The following is a 20,350-nucleotide window of genomic DNA, read 5'->3' as shown; positions in this document are numbered from 1 at the left end:
CACAGCTCCCAATTCCCCACCATCGCCGATTTCTGGCATATCACTCTGCTTTCCAAACCTGGCGGCTGGCGCCTCTGATTGACTGAAGCAAAACGGCTTCCGTTCCGACCATTAAGGTTCGCTGTCTGCCCTCACGCTTTGCCGTCTCGCAACCGCAATCTCCTGTTCGGCTCCGTTGGCGGGGTATCAGTTTCAGACGCAGTCCGTAGACAAGACTAGCTGAGTATTTATTCAGAGACAATTTCCAGTGCAGAAAATCTGGGTGACAAAGAAAGGAAAAAGCTAGCCAGCCATTCACGTCATTGCTTGGGCTGCCTTAGTCTCCTCCCAAGTTGACTCCCCCCGAGCTTCAGCCATCATTCATCATCATATCATTTGCCTTGCCTTGCCTCCTCGACCTCCTCCTCTTTTTTCCCTCATTTCGCTCCATTTCCTCATTTCTTCTGCTCCCCCTCTCCCTTTCCTCCCCTGCTCACTTTCTGACTCTTATTCGTTGACTCGACTTACTTCTCTCTCCCTCGCGCCTCCCTCCTCTCTCTCTTACCATGAGCACAATTCAGAGCCTAAAAAATTTCATACGTCATGGGAAACAAGCCCGCCTTGTCACCCCCCATGCAGAGCCCACGACCAACGTCTCTGCTGTCCACGCTGAACAACAGCGCCAGCCCCAGGGTCAATTTTCCCCCGCTGCTGGGAATCTAGACGCAATTGACAGCAAGATGGGTGGTGCCCAATCTCAACGCGACTCTCCCGAAATCTCCGGCAAGAGGGCTCGCGAAGCCGAAATCGAGCAGATCATCGCTGAAGAGAAGACAAATCGCTCCAAGATGCCGAACTATCCGGGCTTGGAACGCTACGTCTTGCTTGAGAAGATGGGAGATGGTGCTTTCAGCAACGTCTACCGGGCCAAGGATACCACTGGCGAGTTCGGCGAAGTCGCCATCAAGGTGGTTCGAAAGTTTGAGATGAACAGCACACAGGTAGGTCGACCCCGATTTGTCTTTATTTGCTTTCTTGCCCCAGTCCTCCCCTGGTCACTGCCGTTTCCCTCTGTCGCGAACTATTTCGCCAATACATTTGGTTTTTAGTCAAACGCACACCTACATCCCGACTTCAAAAAGAAACCAAAAGCCGCCGAGGTGCGCTATAACACCCCTCACTCAACTTGCACACCCAATCATCGACATTTGTCGCCTCAACTCTTTAAACCTACGCCGCTCAGTCTTTGCGCACCGAAACACGCCACAGCTGCAGTAGAATGATAGCTAACTGATATATAGCGAGCGAACATCCTGAAAGAGGTCCAGATAATGCGCCAAATTGATCACCCCAACATCGTAAAGCTTATCCAATTTTCCGAGTCGCGACAGTATTACTACATCGTCCTCGAGCTGTGCCCGGGCGGAGAACTTTTCCACCAGATCGTCCGCTTGACGTACTTTAGTGAAGAGCTCAGCCGCCATGTTATTGTCCAGGTCGCCAAGGCGATTGAATACCTACACGAAACGTCGGGCGTTGTCCATCGGTATGACTGCCTTCTGATCAGTCAAGCGCAAAGCTAACTTCCCCAGTGACATCAAACCCGAGAACCTCCTATTCTATCCTACCGAATTTGTCCCCTCAAAACATCCGAAGCCACGCCAACCTGGCGACGAAGACAAGGTGGACGAAGGCGAATTCATACCCGGTAAAGGTGCAGGTGGGATTGGTCTTATCAAGATCGCCGACTTTGGTCTTTCCAAGGTCATCTGGGACACTCAGACGATGACGCCGTGCGGTACAGTTGGCTATACTGCCCCCGAGATTGTCAAGGATGAGAGATACTCTAAGAGTGTGGACATGTGGGCCATGGGCTGCGTCCTTTATACCTTGCTTTGCGGATTCCCGCCTTTCTACGACGAGAGTATCCAAGTTCTTACGGAGAAGGTTGCTCGTGGACAGTACACTTTCTTATCGCCGTGGTGGGACGACATCTCCAAGTCAGCCAAGGACTTGATTTCCCATCTTCTGACAGTCGACCCCGAGGAGCGGTACACTATCAAACAATTCCTCGCCCATCCCTGGATCCGAGGGTCCGACGAGGAGACGCAAGCTGCCTCTGATGCCCCGCCACTGACGACACCTGCACCCCGCGAAATTCGCAACCAGCCTTTGGACGCTATTGCCGCCGAACTTGCACCACCAAGCGCACAGCTTTCTGCTGGGGACCGTCCAATGGATTTCCGATCCCCGGGTGCCATCAACCTGCGTGAAGTTTTCGATGTTGGTTACGCTGTCCACCGTCAAGAAGAAGAGGGCAAGCGCCGCAAGGCTGGCCGCGGTTTCCGGCAGTCAAACCCGACGGCCGCATTCCAGTCGGCACTCAACCCACTAAACGAAGACTACGATGACGAGGATGGAGTTGCGTACCAAACCATCAACGAAGAGGGACACCCGCCGGCTAAGATGCAAAAGTCTACTCAACAGTCCGGTGATGTTGCGGCGATGGAGGCAAAGATGCGGCAAACCAACCTGGGTGCTACTAGCCATGCGGCTCAAATGCGGCAACAGCACCAACCGCGTCAACAACAGGGCTACGGTCAACATAGCGCTCAGGTTGCCGCCGCTGTCAAGCAGAACATGGTTCGCAACGCGCGGGCACCATTCGAGCTCAGCCTAGACAATGCCAGTCTGCTAGAGAAGCGCGGCAGAAAGCATCACGAGCAGCCTGCCATATAGATATTCTCTTCTCTGCGTTTTCGATGAGGTCTACGAACTCATGATGTCGCCCGGCCACATTTCTCCTCTGAATTTGATGACGTCATATGTCTGTTTCTTCTCTGCTGGTGGGAGTCCTGTTGATCGGGGCATACCCGCATTTGTTCAGGCGTTTCCTGTATCTGGTCTCATCTCTGGGTTTCGGGTCGGCTAAGCGTTTGTTGTTATGCATATGTTGTTTCCGAGGTTTTTCACCTTTGATACCTTTGATGCTGAGTTCATACTTGGTGGGATACGGTACGGATACTTGCGGTTGGACATGTGCAATAGTCCTGGAGTTCTTTTTTTTTCTTTAGTTGCCACTCTACATTTTATCATTTCCTGCTTCATTGCTTGCTTGCATAAGACCATGAACTTTGATGAATATACACCTGCCTCATTGAATCCATTTGCTACGATTGCAAAGTTAGTGCACATAGAATGACGCGCTTGTCACGGGCCCCTGTTCGTTAGCTTGCTGTGTTGCCGCTGCATTGGGAAAGGACCAGCGTTATGATGTCTGTCTGAACTAATGGCTGTACGGGGTACTCTGGTAGACTGCTGCTGTGCATCCATCCTATTTTGTTCCTCTTCTCCCGTCAAGGTTCTCGTCGCACGAGCATATCACATATATTCCGTGTACTCTTGCCTAGCCTGGCGAACAACCCCAGCCCCCTCCTGCACGGCGCACGACTTCAGCACCGCCGACGTCAACGTCTAGCGGCGTACGTATGCATGCCTTCTCGGCAGAGGCGACTCCCCTTCCCCCTCTCTGTCCACAAATCAAGGTCCGTCCCGCTTCGATCCAGGGTCCATTCCTTGTTTCTGTTCAGTTCTTAACTGTTAACTGCCCTGCTCGATGAACCCTGGTCACGTAGCGTAGGCTGCGTAGCCATCGTCTCGGCCTCATCCCTCTCCCTCATTTCAATCCTAGAGTAGACTGGCTTGGAGGACGATCTATTTCAGTGTCTGCTTTGTACGGGTACAGAGTAGGAGTACCCGTTCGTTTCCCTCGCGGAGTAAGAGCCCACACCCACGCACTGTCCCGACAAGCAATCAGCCTTATCGAGTTATGTCCGTCATGTCCGTCATTGCAGGGTCCACTCGACTCCAGCTGCCACCCCCTCTCTCCTTGCCCATGAGTTTGTCAAAAGTCGTCTCGACGGGACCAGGCTGTTGCGGCTTATAAAGGCATTTATCCATGTACCATACCGGCGGGTTATGAATGCAGTAGTTTATCCGGTCCTCCCCTGGGCGTCTTGGTAGGTGAAGGATTTTGGGGGACACGTTTTCTTGAGCTGAACACAGTTTGAAGCACGCCTGCGTAGCGGGCATACTCGTACATCAGAGGGTTCTGTGGCTAGGTAGATTGGATGTATGATTAGATCCTCTGCTTCTTGTTTTACTATGTTTACATGTCGTAAATACCCAGTTATCCTACTTACAGCTATTATTATCCCTAAGTGTGCGGTGCACGTACAAGGCTGGTCGAATCACAGCCCAAATGACGTATTCCCGCGCAGTCAATCAAATAACCTGCGCATATGGAAAGTTTCGCTATAAGGAGATAACGATTAGCGAATAATGTTTTTTGTCTATTTTTAATCTAGTCATCATGTACAGCATATGTACATCTAAGCTAAACAAGCTAAGGTAAAAATAAGGCAAGAAAACATAGCATAACTCCGAACTCTCCAGAGAACAAACAGCAACTAGTTCCAGAGGCGTTTATATCAAAGCCTGAGACGCGGTATCAAGGTGAATAAGACAAGATGTTGCGTAGACACTCTTATATGAGTGCCATGCCGCGCTTGCTCATTGTTTCGCTCTAAACCGCAGCCACGTAGATGCAAATTCAAGATGTTAAGAAGAGATATAAGCAACAAGCTTACAATGTCTGTCTACCTCTCGTCTCAATGGGTAGGAAGATCATAGCCACAAATGCAGCGAGGATCAGCGCGCCAGAGGCATAGATCGGGGCGTCTGGGTTCGACCCCGCGCCGTAAATAGCCACGAGCGGAGCACACAACCCAGCGATGCGGTTCAGACAGCTGGAGATTCCACTGCCGGTCCCGCGGTAGGGGGCAGGGAAGACCTCTGGAGTGTAGGCGTAGAGGACGCCGTACATGATGTTCTGGAAGAACGCTTCAAGGGAGGAGCAGAGGAGCTGGATGTTGGGGTCTGTGGATGCAGTGAAGCAGAAGAGGAGGACGCCGGTGAGTAGCGTACCGGCAATCATTGTGCCTTTGCGGCCGATGTACTTGATATCGACAGTGAAGCAGGCAAGCACGGAACCGGGCAGGCCGACGATGGAGGTAATGGCGTAGTTGCGGTAGACGATATTAGGAGACTGGCTCTCACCGCCGCCGGCTCTTTGCAGGTATTGGGGGAGGAAGGCGTTGAAGAGGGGGTAGCCCATTCCGATGGTGGCCCAGCAGAACCAGAGGATTATCGCTGTTGCGGTTAGCTTTGGAATACTTTGATCTTTACAGTGGGACATACTGGTAATGCCGAGTTTCTTGGTAGCAAAGAGACCTCTGATGCGTTCCAGAGAGAACTTGGACATGTATCTCTGGACGATCTCCTTGTTGCTGAGCTTCTCGTGTATTTGCTCTTCTGGGTGGCCACCGATCTCATTTAGGACATCAACGGTAAGCCAAGTCGTGGCGCGGTTCTTGTAAGCAATGCCTTGCACTGCCGCAACGGCATCCTCCTGGCGTCCGCGTGAAAGCAGGAACTTGGGCGACTCATATAGGTGGAAGAGGAAGAAGCGGCACAGGAACATGACAAAGGTGATAGCACCTAGTGTCAGCACTAGATACCTCCAGCCCATGTTGTCCTTCTTCCTGCAAGGCCCGTTTCCGGAGCAAGTGTAGTTCGGAATGAAAGCCCAGGCCAGAAGACTGGAGATCAGATTACCCACTGGCCACCACACACTCAGCATGGTCAGAAGGTTTCCAGAGGCGAAGGGCAGGAACTCGAGGAAAAGAGCACCATCAACGGGCAGGTTTCCACCAACTCCAAGACCCAAGCAGGCATATAGTGCACAGGTGCTGGTTGACCATTTAGTAAATGTAATAAATTGGCTGCAGGTGAAAACTTACCCAACCCAATTGGGTCCACCACCGGCGGCAAGACCGAATGCACCGGTTATCATGAGGGTAAAGTTAAAAGCTGGGCGACGGCCGATGACATCTGAAGCAATACCCCAGAAAGATGCGCCGAGACAGAGACCCAGGAACAGAGCACACGTTGTGAACCGGACTCGAGTATCGTCCACGCCAAACTCCAAGGACAATTGCGGTAGCGTAAGCGCAACACCCTATTGCAATTAGCATGATACGTGAAGCGATCTCACAAGGTCACTGTACCTGCAACCAAAGACTACCATTCTGTCAGCAACAAGATAATCCAGGCTAGATGCAGAAACTTACTTGTCCGCGAGCCAACCAAAACCACAGAGACAAAACAACTCCCACTGGTAACGACCCATACCAATATCTTGGATGGCCCTGTTAATTACTTTGGCCTTGCCTGGAGATTACAAATTAGACCTGAAACTGGGGGTGAAGGTTTTAAGGGTTCTTCGAAGCAAAACCGACTCTCCCAAGGAAAGATCGGAATCAAACGTACGATCATAGGCAGAGTCCTGGCCAGAGGCAACCAAATCATTCTCGACCTCAGCGCGCAGAATGTCAAGAGTAAGATGATCATCCTGACTCTGCTGGTGGTTGCGAATAGAGCCTACGCCGTTCTCTGCAGAGGATGACCTGTCCAGGCTTCCAGCGTCATTGTCATCAGGGCCTACTTTCTTTTCCGGGTCCGAATTCCTTTTCGAATGCGTGGGGGCGCTGGACAGAGGCACGACCACTCCGGGAAAGTCGGGCTTGTCGTTCTTCGAAAAGGGGTTGATACCGAGCGTCATGGTGGGGGTTTGCTGCTATGGACAGATATTCGTCGTGTCCCGACTCGGTTCACAGTCTACTGATAGGGTGGCAGTCGCAAGAGGCAAGTCTATATCATCCGGGCGTTTGACCACGAAGTCGCTCGGGATCAATGGTGAAACGGTTGTTGCAATTGTTGCTAGGGTCAAATGGCGGGCGCGATGGCACAGAACCGAGGCTGAGACGATAGAGACGGCCTCGTGCTGCTACGGTACAGCTGGAATTCTATCGCCTGGTCGGATGCAGAGTTCGAAATGGCAACAGTAGTGAATATATAGTATATAGATGATGGCGGGAAGCTGAAAACTAGACGTCCGGTTGGCCTGAAATGACAGAAATCGCGAACGCTGGAGCGCGAGGATGAGCTTCTTCCTTGTAGAATCGAGTACAGGAAAGAGAGCGTCGTCTCGAGGCGGGGAAAATCAAGTGCGATGCGAAGAGTTGAGGAAGGATGGATCGGAGGAAAAAGGAAGGGAACAATGAGAGAGAATGGAGATCTCAGCCTACTTATGGGAGAGCCGAGCAGCCCGTGAGGGAATGCCAAAGAGAAAGAGAGAGACGAAGAGATCGCCCCCCAGGCCATTCAGAGTGCCAGCAGCCCATGGGGCCAGCCGGCGGACCCAGTGGCAGCAACCCACCTTCCGACTACGGTTCACGGCCACCGAACATCGATCGTCATTTCCACCGAGTACCGTCTAAGATTTCTGAGAGCAGTGAATAGCGGTAGTGATAGCGTAGGTAGTCGCTACTGGCTATGGACAGGATGGCCGTACAGAGCTATAACTGCCTCTGTAGAGTCATATCGGTAGACCCTGGAATAGTTCACGGATGGGGCGTCGGAGGAATCCGCCTCCAGACGCCAATGCGGGGCATCCCCAAGATCTTCGATTCGAGATCCGGAGAATCAAGGGCAAACACAGTAGTGGTAGGCTGGCAGCACACACCCAAAGGATCAGAAACCTTGAGGACATCGCCAGCCCTGATTCAGGGCATGCCGTGCTGTCGGACCAAGGCGCTAAGGAAATAAGACTCCGCCACCATCGCCATCCAAGTAAGCAGTGGGAGGCTCATGTGACCGTGACGGCTTAGGGTGATGCCAAGACTTGCCGCACTGGACTCGGGACTCTCGGAATCCCACGTGCCGGGCTGCCCTACGTCATGCGCTATTCCCGATGCATCCCTGTGGTCCTTCTTGGCCCGCCAGGGCCCGAGGGTTCGGGGTCATGATAGAGTGGAAAAGAGCATGCTGCTATTCTTTTTGAAGAAACTGGGCAAAGAGAAATGAAACCAGATTGGTGATAGAGCTGAGAAACAACAGGATCCTGAGAGGGTCTGAGCATAAACACGACACTTTACAGAACGGCAATTCGTTGCCGCTCCTGCAGCGTCCATCAGCCAGGATGATCACGAAGTGCAAGGTAGCATCGACCAATGCTTGTTTTATCTTTGGAATACGGCCTTCAAACAGCTTTGGAAGGCTACATTCATCGGACTCACAGACTGCACAAGGTACAAGCAGATGCCGCGATACTTATCGGACTGCCCCGGGCTTCAAGACTCGATGGAATCTCCAAGGCCAACTGGTTCTGCTCGAAGTTTGTAGTAACTAGTAACCTGCTGTTCATCCTATCTCCTGGCTAGCCGAGGCCAGTCCTTAGCCAAAGAAGACTGGATAACATGGTCTCGAGCAAAGAAACAGAGCAGTAGTACAGGCAGTAGGAAGCTTACCTAGGTAGGGCTGGATCGGAGTGCAAATGGTCCGAGCTTCCCCGCAGTCGGTCGTTCTTTCCTTTTCGTGTGCGACTGACATTCAGCAACCATCTCAGACTCCTTCGACAGCTTCACCTGCATCTCGTCCTTCTAATCTATTCGTCATTTTCCTCATCTTTTTTCTACATGCCAGCTTCTGAGCTTTTCTGCAATCTCGAGAAACGATGTCAGTCTTTCAATCCCGTCTTTTCCGCCGCTCCTCTCACCTTCCTGATCCCGCCTAGTGTCATCTCACCGCAAGCAACAACTCAACCCAAAAGGAAGACGTCGAAAACGCATGGTCCATAGGGCAGCCAAGCCCCAGTTCGAATTACCAATCGAAAATGCTACGCTTGGATAGCTTTCCCGAGGGGAACCTCCACCGGGCCTTCAAGCCAATAACAGTGCGTTATTGACCTCCGTCGCCGATTTTTTTTCACGAGACCCTCGGCCCCCTCCCCGGGTACCTGTCAAAAGAATCATGGCTTTGCCGCGAGACGTTTTGCACTCTTCCTATCCAGAAACTTCCATCGCTGTCCGCCAAGATCGAGCAAATCAAGAAAAAACTGCTTGGTCTTGATTGACGCATAAATACGGAGTGTACGCAGCAGAGTGGTTGTGCGGTGGAGTGGAAGAAGGTCTACCGTGGTCCACTTCGCTTCAAGCTCTATACTAACATGTCATCCGACGTCAGGCACTTCGGCGAGCTTCCATCTGAAGGAGCACGGGATGAATCAAAGGACATCTTTGATGGCACAACGCATCTCCCGGTGTCAGGCGGGCAGTTGCCCGACACTGACGACCACATTGCACAGAACACCAACCCGTTGGACAGCATGGTGGATTACACAGAGAAACCACAAATATCACCAGCGCAACATGAGCGTTCAACCCAGCTGTCTGAACACGGCCTCGATAGACACTTTTCCAATGCCACTGTTTCCGATGAATTCAGCCATCGAGCCCCCGCCAGTCGAGTAACCACCGATGCCGATGGCAACACCTATCCTGAAGGCGGTTTGGAAGCTTGGTTGGTTGTCCTGGGCTCATTCTTGGGTCTCTTTGCCTCCTTGGGTCTTGTGAATACCATTGGCTCCTTCCAGGCGTATCTTCAGACCAACCAGCTGAAAGACTACAGTTCTGGAAATATAGCCTGGATTTTCGGCATCTATGCGTTTCTGACTTTCTTCGGTGGTGTCCAGGTAGGACCCGTGTTTGACGCCAAAGGACCGCGACTCTTGGTCTTTGGTGGATCAGTACTGGTGATGGTGCAGGTGGTAACCATGGGCTTCTGTACTCAGTTTTGGCATTTTGTCCTCTCAATTGGAATCGTCGGAGGACTAGGGACCTCCATGATCTTCACTCCTGCCGTGTCCGCCATCGGGCATTATTTCAATGAGAGACGCGGAGTCGCAACCGGTCTTGCCGCTACTGGTGGCTCTGTAGGAGGTGTCGCATTCCCTCTGATCCTGGAGAGCTTGTTCCCCAAGATTGGATGGGGGTGGGCAACCCGAGTCATTGCATTGATCTGTCTAGTCTCGCTAATCGGCGCATGCTTGTTGGTCAAGTCCCGCTTACCGACGAAGCCGGCCTCGAAAGAGAATGTTTTGCCAGATTTTCGTATCTTCCGCAGCCTGAAGCTTAGTTTCACCACGGCCGGAATTTTCTTCATCGAATGGGGGCTCTTCATTCCAATCAGCTACATCTCGTCATATGCCTTGGCACATGGTACTTCCGAGAACCTTTCATACCAAATGTTAGCATTCCTCAACGTGGGATCGGTTCTTGGAAGAGCGATCCCCGGGTTTTTCGCAGACCATCTCGGCAGGTTTAACACCCTTATTGTCACCGTTGCATTATGCCTCGTCTGCAATGTGTGCCTCTGGCTTCCCGCTGGAGACAGCGTGGCTGTGATGATTGTGTACTGTGTGATTTTCGGCTTTGCAAGCGGCAGCAACATCAGTCTTACTCCCGTCTGCATCTCGCAGCTCTGTAAGATCGAAAACTACGGACGATACTATGCCACTTCATACACGATCGTAAGCTTTGGGTGAGTCTTGGCAGCTCTCGATGGGAGAATTATTGAAACTAATCGGTTGGCAGTACTTTGACAGGAATGCCGATTGCAGGTGAAATCCTTGCCCGCTGCGACGGAGACTATTGGGGCCTTATCACCTTTACGATCTGCTGTTACGCTGCAGGTCTTATCTGCGTCACAACAGCAAAACTAATCCACGTCGGCTGGCGCAATCCATGGGTAATTTACTAGATCGACGATAGCCCACATCAATCTGCAAATGCTACACGAATATGGCCACTCCGCATCATCGAACCTGCCTCAAGCTCGCCGAGACACGCGGTCCAATTTAGAAATCAAATTTTCTTGCCATAATTAATGTTGGACACGTATTCTATTGATCTAGGCCCATATTGCCTGATCGCAACATCGAATTAAACAAGTCATCGGAAACTTTCTTTCAGCCTTTTGCCGCCGTGACACAAGCCTTCGGATTCTGCGGATGGCCCTAGCACCAATCATTCCCAGCCTGAGGGCAAGATAAGCTTAACCTTAATATGGTTCTTGGAGCCTTCATTGACACATCACTACTCAAACCACATAGTCTTCTATCATGCTTAGTCGGACCATTATCCGGCCGCTCTCCTTGCGGTCAGCCCACGGCCTTCTCGCCATTCAACGTCGCCAATATAGCGTCAGGGTTGCAGGGTATGATCATCAACAGGGCTAGATCATCGAGCCACCACTCCATGACGGCCTTCCCATCAGTTTCCGGTCATCTTCAGAGGCGACATGCCGCGTCAAGATTTCGGTGTCCGTCATTCCTCTCCAGATGACATACACGACGGCCGATGTGCAATACAAAAGCCGTTCCCCGTATCCGACTTATGCCTTCCATAGCCTTCTGCTGCATTTTACCTGATTTTGCATTGCTTTCCAATTGAGTCAATCACTTTTGGCAAACCAGTTTTCGTGTTTCAAGATGGCCCCGTTGCCAAGCAAGCTTGTCCTCCTGCTTTCTCTGGGGAGACTGCTTCATCAGACGAGCGCTGCACCTCAAGGACAGCAATCGAAATGTGCTAACTGCGGGCAAACGACCGTCACCAGCGCTGTTACTGTTTGCAGCTCGACGCCTGGAGGTGGAGGAGGCGGCGGCGGAGGTGGTGGCGGAACGCCAATCCCTACCGTACCTATCGTGATTATACCAACTCCCTCTAGTCCAGGTGGCGGAGGTGGTGGTGGAACTCCCAGCCAGCCTGGAGGAGGCGGTGGTGGAGGAACTCCGAGTCAGCCTGGAGGCGAAGGAGGAGGAGGAGGTGGTGGTTCCTCTCCAACTGTTCCTGGAACGATCATACCAATTCCTTCCGGACCTGGTGGCGGAGGAGGCGGCGGAACTCCCAGTCAACCTGGCGGTGGTGGTGGTACCCCAAGCCAGCCAGGAGGTGGAGGCGGCAGTGGTACCCCTGGCACTGTGACCGTGCCTGTAACAATTGTTCCCGTTCCCTCTGGTCCAAGCGGCGGCGGCGGCGGAGGCCAGCCTCCAGGTCAGCCTGGCGGTGGAGGTCCCGGCGGGCCTGGTGGATCTGGAGGCCCTGGAGGTCCGGGAGGCTCTGGTGGTCCTGGCGGAAGCTCGCCTGGCGGAGGCCAACAGGGTGGAGGCCAACCGGGCGGACAGCCTGGCGGTGGAGGTCCCGGCGGGCCCGGCGGATCTGGAGGCCCTGGAGGTCCGGGAGGCTCTGGCGGTCCGGGAGGAGTCATTCCTGGTTGGCCAGGAGGTCAGCCTGGTGGCGGAGGTCCTGGGGGTCCCGGAGGCTCAGGCGGGCCAGGTGGCCCCGGTGGTTCCGGTGGACAATCAGGGGGAGGGCAGCCAGGAGGCGGAGGCGGCGGTGGTGGTGGTGGTGGAGGAGGAGGAGGTCCTGGCGGAACTCCTGGCGGCGGGACCTGTCTATGTGAGTGCCCTTGTACAAGCGGAAACAAGGCTCAACAAGGACCTGGAGACTGGAACGGCCAAGGATGGGGTGGCAACGGATGGAACGAGCAAGGAGTCAAGGATGCAGGTCCAGGCGCGCATGGGCAGGGCGAGCCCGGTTGGCCCGGACATGGCGAGAGCGGCGGACCTCATGACGAAGGTGAGAACAAGCAAAAGCGGCAATTCGGAGGTGGGGGCCAGGGTGGAGGCCAAGGCCAGGGCGGAGGTCAAGGCGGAGGCCAAGGCGAAGGCCAAGGTCAGGGTCAGGGCCAAGGTGGTGAAGGACATGCAGGCGACGGTACATTCACACTTCCCACTGTTCCTGCTTAAGCCCCCACTGACAATCATCCAGGAGCAGGTGCATACGGACAGGGTGGCCATGGTGGTGGTGGCGGCCATGGAGATTCCGGTCAAAAAGGTTCTAATGATAAGAAAGATTCCGGTGGAAAAGATTTCGGCAAGGGCGAGAAAGACCCTGGCTACGGGCAGGTTGATGGTGGATATGGAGGCGCTGGCTTTGGCGGTGCTGGCTACGATGATCTCGAAGTCAAGTATCCCAAGTACCACTGCTACAAGCAACCTTACGACATCCGCTGCAAAGACCCCAAGTGGATTGGCTACATAGACCCAAAGGATCCCGATTATGAAAAGTACGCTCAGCCCGGTTACAAGGACTCTGGCTACGGAGGCAACTACAAAGGTGGCTACGGAGGCGGCTTTGGCGGTGGGTATGGTGATGCTGGTCATGGCGGCGGTGGCGGTGGTTACATTGATCCCGGTAACGGCGGAGGTCAGGGCGGAGGAGATCCAGGCCACGGCGGTCAAGGCCAAGGCGGAGGTCAAGGCCACGGTGGTCAAGACCAAGGGAGTCAAGGCCAAGGGGGTCAAGGCCAAGGGGGTCAAGGCCAAGGGGGTCAAGGCCAAGGGGGTCAAGGCCAAGGAGGTCAAGGCCAAGGTGCTGGAGGTGCATCAGGCGGATCTGGGGCTGGTGCAGGAGCAGGAGCAGGAGCAGGAGGTACAGGAGCTGGTGCAGGTGCAGGAGCTGGAGCTGGAGGCGGAGGTATAGGAGCGAGAGCCATCGTGCAGAATAGAAAGGAACCAACGACCTTCACCACAAAAGAAGCCCCAATCTCGAAAGAAGAAGAAGAAGAGACACCAATCTCGACAGAAAAAGAACCCCCAACCTCGACAGAGAAAGAGACCCCAACCTCGAAAGAAGAAGAGACTCTGACCTCATCGGCGGACAAACCCTCCAAGGGCGACGATACCACAAAGACGTGGAACCTCCCGACCATCAGCCCCAAGCTCTTGCGCTGGTGGTAGATGGTAAGCCTGAGATGAGCGTCGACTGACTTTCACTTTCACTTGTTTGAGTACGATACTCATACTCAACCCCAGCACGGTGGGCATATAGACTGGGAGATTGAACTGATGATTCTTCGGCGCCATTGGAATTGAGAAAAAAAAGAAAAAAAAGAAAAAAGAAAAGAAAAGAAAAGAGAGAGAGAAACACCTAAAAGCGTGAAAAGATTCTATCTGACTCGAGAATGTCTTTGTTGGATTTACTACGGGTTACTTGTCTGGTGGGCATGTATGTAATATAGGGTACGTTCTCTTTGAGATGGTTATAGCTAGCTACTGGTATATTGGTAGAGCAGGTAGAGACGCTAGTTAGGGCCAGCTCAGGTAACCCGATTTCCTGTTCTTTTTCATAAGCATGCATTCAAGCAGTCCGCAGGTGCATCTCAACAGTAGAGTTTGATCTAATCATAATCTGTGAAAGGGCGATTTCTCTTTGCAACTTCTGGATTTGAGGCGGACGAGTAGGTAGGTATGTAGTGTCATTCCCCCACACTCTCGTTTACCAGTCTCATTGCCCTGTCAGCACAAAAGCCGAATTGCAGACGCACGATATCGTGCCTTTGCAGAAGCAACTTGCGGGTGAAGCGATATATATTTGTCTGTTCGTACATGGCCATCAAGAACCTGCACCGTTTTCACTCCTAGATCTAAGGGTTTGTTCTCCGGTGCAATGGCACGATTCCAAGGTGTAAATGTCCAGTTCTTCGCCCGGGACTGAGGTGGTGCTGTGTACATCCTAGGTACGTGGATAACTGATAAAATCCTAGTCACGTAGCAAGACAAGACATCCAGACAGGAGCCGTCACAAAGTAGAGCAAGCCATAAAGATAAATAGAACCTTGCTATGCATAAAAATATCTAAACGCGGAGATGTCATGTCCCCATTTACTGCGTTCCCAAGCCAAGAACCGGAGTTGTGTATCTTAAGTAGCGACATATCTCGAGCAGTATGCGTAAGAGAAGTCATGAGAAGAATGAGCCCGGACCAGCAAGATTAAATACAATACAATACAGAAAGGAATTGAATCCGAATCAAGTCAAGGTGCCCTCTAAGCGAGCGTGAGTAGATAGATAGATGAGTAGGTAGATAGATACGGAAACAAAGGATGAGAAGAAGTTTAGGTATGCAAAGACAGAGAGAGAGGTCAGACAGTCCGAGTCCTGAGTTGAACATGAGACACTCTGCACAGTAGGGTGCGACATTGATATGCTTGAAATGACGCATCCCAAGAGCAAAAAGCGTTACACTGGCACTGCGCAGACCGGACCTCTTCATGTTGCCCGTAGAAAAGTTCAAGGTTTTAGTTTAATCGAATATCGAGATTCATGAGGATTGTTAAGGTTCCTTCCATGCCCTTCACCGAGGCTTCCATGCGCCCAAACACCATTACACCAGAGAAAAACGGGCACCGCCACCGCGTGACTGAATGTAGTAGAACTGCCGAAATCACCAAACATAATATACTATGGAATAAGCCGGGGGACAACAGAAAAGGCCGCGCCGTCAATGGGAGACTGACGGGCGACCACAATATGCAAAATTCGAAGAACTGGAGGTGAGGTGTGACCGGGAAAGGCGGGGGAGGAGGTAGAGGTTGAATGATGGGGACGATAGCGGAGGTTATGAGATGAGTGGACCGACGGAAGATCACAATCCCCAAAAAGAGAAGGTTCTTACAGACGTGAAGAAAACAGGATGGGTATATAAGATCTGAGCGAAAGGACTCGTAAAGATCAAGCAGAGCAAAACGCGAAAGGATGTTTGGAGAGCCCGTCCTCATGAGCTATTGGACCGCAGTAGCGCCTGCTGAACGTGTGAGCTTGTGATGATGGTAGATCCAGGGTTTCATGGTCTTACCCTATCCATGGAGAGCTGCTCAGTTCGATCGGCACTCGTGGTAGCCAGCGTGCGGTTGCTGGCGCTCGTTGAGGTGATAGATCGGGCTTCCATCCCCGGGCGTTGCGACTTGCCATCCGGCCCCGTATGGACATGATGCATCTCACCACTGCTTGAGATGCGAGATTCTTTGCTCTTTTCGAGGAGCGATCCACCGAGTGTAGCACATTTCAAGATAGTCTGCATCATCTGGTTCTGCTTCAGTGGCTTGGACAAGTATTCGTCCATCTGCGCCTGGATACATTTCTCGCGGTCACCCAACATAGCGTGAGCTGTAAGGGCGATAATCGGCGTTCGGCTTAAGCCACTGTCTCGTTCGTATTCGCGAATTTTGCCGGTAGCCTCGAAGCCACCCATTACTGGCATTTGGACATCCATCAGGATGACATCGTAGCGGCGCTGCTTAACAGCTTCCACAGCCTCGAGACCGTTGCCGACAACAGAGACGTTGTGGTTGTGTTTCTCGAGTATCTTGACAGCCAATTTCTGATTAACATCGTTGTCTTCTGCGAGAAGAATGTCAAAAGAGCGCGAGTGATCGGTAGTAATCGGTGTTGAGCGCCCCTCGAGCGCAGGTAGCATGCCATTGCCCAGATCAATCGGCTCACATGGCGTTGTCATGTAGGAGCTGATTCCGAGGTCCAGAGCCGACTTCAAGCTCACGCAAACCAGTGGGCAGACCAGCACGATGGGAACGTACTTGAAATCATCGTATGTTCGAAGCATTCGGGCTGTGTTCACTGAGTCCACGATTATTACGTCGTAAGCGTGACCAGATTCTTTGCCGGAGGGGTCTTGGATCTCCGGTGGTGGTACATGATCTTCATTACGCACAACTAGCGGTTCCAAGTCGAGCTTCTTGAGCATCTTCAGGACATTCTCTGCCTCGTTGCCATTCTCTCCCTTGTCGATGAAGAGCACACGGTGGTTTTTGTAAGGCAGAATTTGCGATGCAATGACGTTCAGTGACTGGTCTGCTAGCTTGACAACGCAGGTAAAATGGAATGTACTTCCGTGGCCATATTCGGAGGTGACCCAAACGTCACCACCCATCAGGTTCACCAAGCGTTTGGAGATGGAAAGGCCCAGTCCAGTTCCTCCAAATCGTCGTGTGGTCGATCCGTCCGCCTGCTGGAAGGTATCAAAGATCAAGTCGAGCTTGTCTTCTTCAATACCAATACCAGTATCCGAGACGGAGAACTCAAAAGCGTACTCATTCGCCGCACATTGCTCGCGATCCGATTTACAGATCGTAAGCTTGACCTCACCATGCTCGGTAAACTTGATTGCGTTACCGACCAAGTTCAAAATGATTTGACGCAGACGGAAGGGGTCACCAATGACATAGTCGGGAACCGTGTTGTCGACTTGATATGTCAGACTCAGGAACTTCTCGTTCGCCTTGACCGCCAATGTCTTCAGGGCGTTGAAGACAGTGCCGCGGACTGTGAAGGGAATGCTCTCGATAACCATGCGGTTAGCTTCAATCTTGGAAATATCGAGTATGTCGTCGATAATAGTCAAAAGACTGTTCGCCAAGTTATGCACGACATTCAACATCTCTCGAGTGTACGGTTTCAGGTCGTCGGTGTCCAGAGTCAGCTGGGTCATACCAATGATACCGTTCATAGGGGTTCTGATTTCGTGACTCATGTTTGCCAGGAATTCGGACTTGGTACGGTTAGCCAATTCGGCAGCTTCCCTGGCAGCCGTGTTTCGTTGAATACTATCACGGAGGTTCGACACCATCTTATTGATCTTGCGCTTCAACTCGTCCATCTCACCGGAAGCATTGACGGTAATGAGCTTCGTGAAATCGCCATCTGTTGCAGCATCGGTGATTTCGCCAAAGGCTCGCACCTGCGATGTGAGATTCTCGGCCATGGTATTGACGTCCTCTGTGATCTCCTTCCACGTTCCGGCAATCCCCTCCACGTTCGCTTGTCCGCCCATTTTGCCATCGACACCAACATCGCGAGCGACCTTCTTGAGTTCAGTAGCAAACTTGGCCAAACGGTCCACCATGTGGTTGATTGTGACTTTGAGAGTTAGGATTTCTCCCTGAGCGTGAACTTCAATCTTCTTGCTCAGATCACCCTTGGCAATGGCTTGCGTGACATCCGATATACTTCGGACCTGGGAGGTAAGATTTTGGGCCATAGTGTTGACGTTATCAGTGAGATCCTTCCATTTTCCTTCCACATTGTCGACCTTAGCTTGACCCCCAAGCGTACCATCAGTTCCGACTTCCCTGGCGACCTTGCTGACTTCAAAGGCAAACGTATTCAGCCTGTCCACCATGCCGTTAATCGTACTCTTAAGATCTAGTATCTCACCCTGTACGTTGGCGGTGACCTTCTTGCTGAGATCACCCTTTGCGACAGCAGTTGTAACGTCCGCAATCTCCCTGACTTGGGTTGTCAAATTGTTAGCCATGCGGTTGACGTTCTCAGTCAAATCCTTCCATGTGCCTTCCACATCATTCACAGTAGCTTGTCCACCGAGCACACCGTCTGTACCGACTTCTTTGGCGATCTTCGTCACTTCCTGTGCAAATTGCCGAAGTTGATCAACCATAGAATTGATGATGTTCTTGAGTTCGGCGATTTCACCCTTGCAGTTGGCCTGCACCTTCTGAGTAAGGTCACCCTTAGCGACCGCCTTAGTGACCGTCGCAATATCGCGCACTTGTGTTGTCAAATTGTTCGCCATGGCGTTCACGTTGACCGTAAGCTCGTTCCACATGCCTTGAACGCCTTCAATCTGAGCCTGTCCACCAAGAACACCTTCCGTACCAACATCACGAGCGACGCGGGTAACTTCCGTTGCAAAAGTCCGTAATTGATCCACCATGGTATTGATGGTTTGTTGAAGTTCAAGAATTTCACCTTGAGCACGGCTCTCAATCTTTTGACTGAGATCACCATGTGCAACAGCCGTCGTGACAACAGCGATTTCACGCACTTGATCCGTAAGATTCTTGGCCATAATGTTGACGTTCTCCGTCAATTCCTTCCAGATACCGTGGACCCCAGTGATTTGAGCCTGTCCACCGAGTATACCTTCCGTTCCGACCTCACGAGCGACGCGAGATACCTCACTACCGAAAACCTGTAACTGGTCCATCATGGTGTTGATTGTCCGTTTGAAAGTGGCGATTTCAGGGTCCATCTCCAATGGATGAATCTGAACCTTCATCGACAAATCACCATTAGCGACCTGGGTAATGATACCCCCGATTTCTCGCAGAGCCTTCTGAAAAGCTTCGTTCGCCTGCTGATGTTTGCGCAGCTCTCGTTCCAGAAGAACCACGTCCTCATTTTCAACCTTGGTAAGAGCTCGCCGCGTCTGCACTTCCTGCAATTGAAGCTCCTCTCGGACCTGGGTTATAATGTTCTTCTGGAAACTTATTTCCTCCGCTTGTTTCTGGACATAATTCCGTAAATAACTAATATCTTCCTCCCGTACTATGGTTGCTGCTCCACCTTCGTCATCTTCATCGCTAGCTGCACCATCGCTTTCGTCGAGGATCTCAGGCTCTGTATCTTTGGAAGACTTTCTCCTTTTATGGATATGCTGTGTGTGCTCGTTGTGTTGTGTGTTCTGTTGCTATGATGTGGAGAAAAAGTCAGCGGAGTCAAAAAGGGCACCGGGAACCATGCGACGGGCAGAACCCGGCGAGAAGATGTAGGTGAGGCGACTGACAGATTGTACTTCCATGCGATGAATCCGACGGACCAGAGCCTCTAGCTCATTTTCGAATCTGACCTTCGCAAGACTGGGCTCTCCCGGTAACTTGGGAAGCGAGTCCACGCCATTTGTAGCATGCGGAGAGAAGTTGAACTCGAAGGAAGGAGAACCGGCCGAAGGGGTTTCTCTGACGAGATTTTGAATGATGGCAGCCGCGGCCGTGAGGGTCTCGTCCGCGCAAGCCATTTTGCCCTGGATAGACTCAGTTAATAATCGGACATGTCAAGATAGTATTTCGAAGCGAAGATGTCGGCTCTCGTGTTCAAAGTTGGCAAGGCGTGAGATGCAAATAATGGTCTGTGTGATGAGCGATGAAACCGAGTAATGGGGGAGGGGGGCCGCTCGGAGCTAGAACAGGGGGGGGCAAAGTCTAATAAAACGGAGATGAAAGTATGAGCTCGCAAACAAGGAAAAGAGAGAAAATGAAACCCTCTAATCTCTGATAAAGATATTAAGAAAAACAAGAGATGGAGAATAATGCGAAGCTCGTCGGATGGAAAAAGCAAAGGACAGAAAAAAGCTGGGGCGAATGGTTGGAGACGGAGAGACGAGGGGAGTCGGAGAGTTGGAGGCCGAGAATATGGAAGCTTGGGGGAAGGAGAAACGAGGGAGGGTTAAAGCGGCGGCAGAGGAAATGCGAGTACTGAAAAGAAAGCCAGAAGATCACAAAGAACGCGAGCAGCAGGATGAGAGTCCGTACCTGGCGGAAATCGGGCCGCGTTATTGACACGACAGACGGAGCGGTATCGCCTAGAACGACATTGGTGACTGGCAAGAAAGGGGCTCGGGGAGGCTCTCGGAGGGTTGGAGTTTGGTGCGAAAGAGTCTGAAGAAAGGGAGCGTTTCAGACTTCGAGTTCGTTGATCAAGAGAGAAGATACGGGGACCTCGAACCCAGCAGAATAATTCGAGTCGAATCAACGGCGA

General features: G+C 52.1%; 5 protein-coding genes across 5 annotated transcripts; 2 read left to right on the top strand and 3 right to left on the bottom strand.

Moving 5' to 3' along the window:
- The first annotated feature begins 292 nt into the window (after positions 1 to 292).
- On the top strand, positions 293 to 2,813 carry BDW74DRAFT_134174 (serine/threonine-protein kinase). The gene is made up of 4 exons (XM_073722355.1): positions 293 to 980; positions 1,089 to 1,139; positions 1,281 to 1,525; positions 1,572 to 2,813. The coding sequence occupies exons 1-4, from the start codon at positions 546 to 548 to the stop codon at positions 2,716 to 2,718; spliced, it is 1,878 nt and encodes a 625-aa protein (XP_073585270.1). The 5' UTR covers positions 293 to 545; the 3' UTR covers positions 2,719 to 2,813.
- A 1,811-nt stretch (positions 2,814 to 4,624) lies between these two features.
- On the bottom strand, positions 4,625 to 6,661 carry BDW74DRAFT_167187 (putative sugar transporter; the record flags this gene model as incomplete). Its single annotated transcript, XM_073726665.1, has 6 exons — positions 4,625 to 5,190; positions 5,239 to 5,789; positions 5,841 to 6,058; positions 6,125 to 6,128; positions 6,171 to 6,270; positions 6,370 to 6,661. 6 exons carry the CDS (start codon positions 6,659 to 6,661, stop codon positions 4,625 to 4,627), a joined length of 1,731 nt encoding a protein of 576 aa, XP_073585269.1.
- A 2,261-nt stretch (positions 6,662 to 8,922) lies between these two features.
- BDW74DRAFT_134137 (MCT family MFS transporter) lies at positions 8,923 to 10,851 on the top strand. The gene is made up of 2 exons (XM_073722353.1): positions 8,923 to 10,479; positions 10,533 to 10,851. The coding sequence occupies exons 1-2, from the start codon at positions 9,107 to 9,109 to the stop codon at positions 10,696 to 10,698; spliced, it is 1,539 nt and encodes a 512-aa protein (XP_073585268.1). The 5' UTR covers positions 8,923 to 9,106; the 3' UTR covers positions 10,699 to 10,851.
- Positions 10,852 to 12,367: 1,516 nt separating this feature from the next.
- Positions 12,368 to 13,290, bottom strand: BDW74DRAFT_150631 (uncharacterized protein). Its single transcript, XM_073724044.1, has 2 exons — positions 12,768 to 13,290; positions 12,368 to 12,713 (listed from the first exon to the last, which is right to left on the bottom strand). The coding sequence occupies exons 1-2, from the start codon at positions 13,160 to 13,162 to the stop codon at positions 12,392 to 12,394; spliced, it is 717 nt and encodes a 238-aa protein (XP_073585267.1). The 5' UTR covers positions 13,163 to 13,290; the 3' UTR covers positions 12,368 to 12,391.
- Positions 13,291 to 15,554: 2,264 nt separating this feature from the next.
- Positions 15,555 to 19,610, bottom strand: tcsC (putative two-component osmosensing histidine kinase (Bos1); the record flags this gene model as incomplete). The annotated part of the gene is made up of 3 exons (XM_073728748.1): positions 15,555 to 15,581; positions 15,636 to 19,283; positions 19,332 to 19,610. The coding sequence occupies 3 exons, from the start codon at positions 19,608 to 19,610 to the stop codon at positions 15,555 to 15,557; spliced, it is 3,954 nt and encodes a 1,317-aa protein (XP_073585266.1).
- Positions 19,611 to 20,350: the final 740 nt, after the last annotated feature.

Source organism: Aspergillus multicolor, assembly GCF_047715735.1.
Source record: "Aspergillus multicolor strain CBS 133.54 unplaced genomic scaffold BDW74scaffold_8, whole genome shotgun sequence".
Taxonomy (NCBI): domain Eukaryota; kingdom Fungi; phylum Ascomycota; class Eurotiomycetes; order Eurotiales; family Aspergillaceae; genus Aspergillus; species Aspergillus multicolor.
Note: the sequence above shows the minus strand (reverse complement) of the source record. Positions and strands in the feature narration are given on the sequence as shown.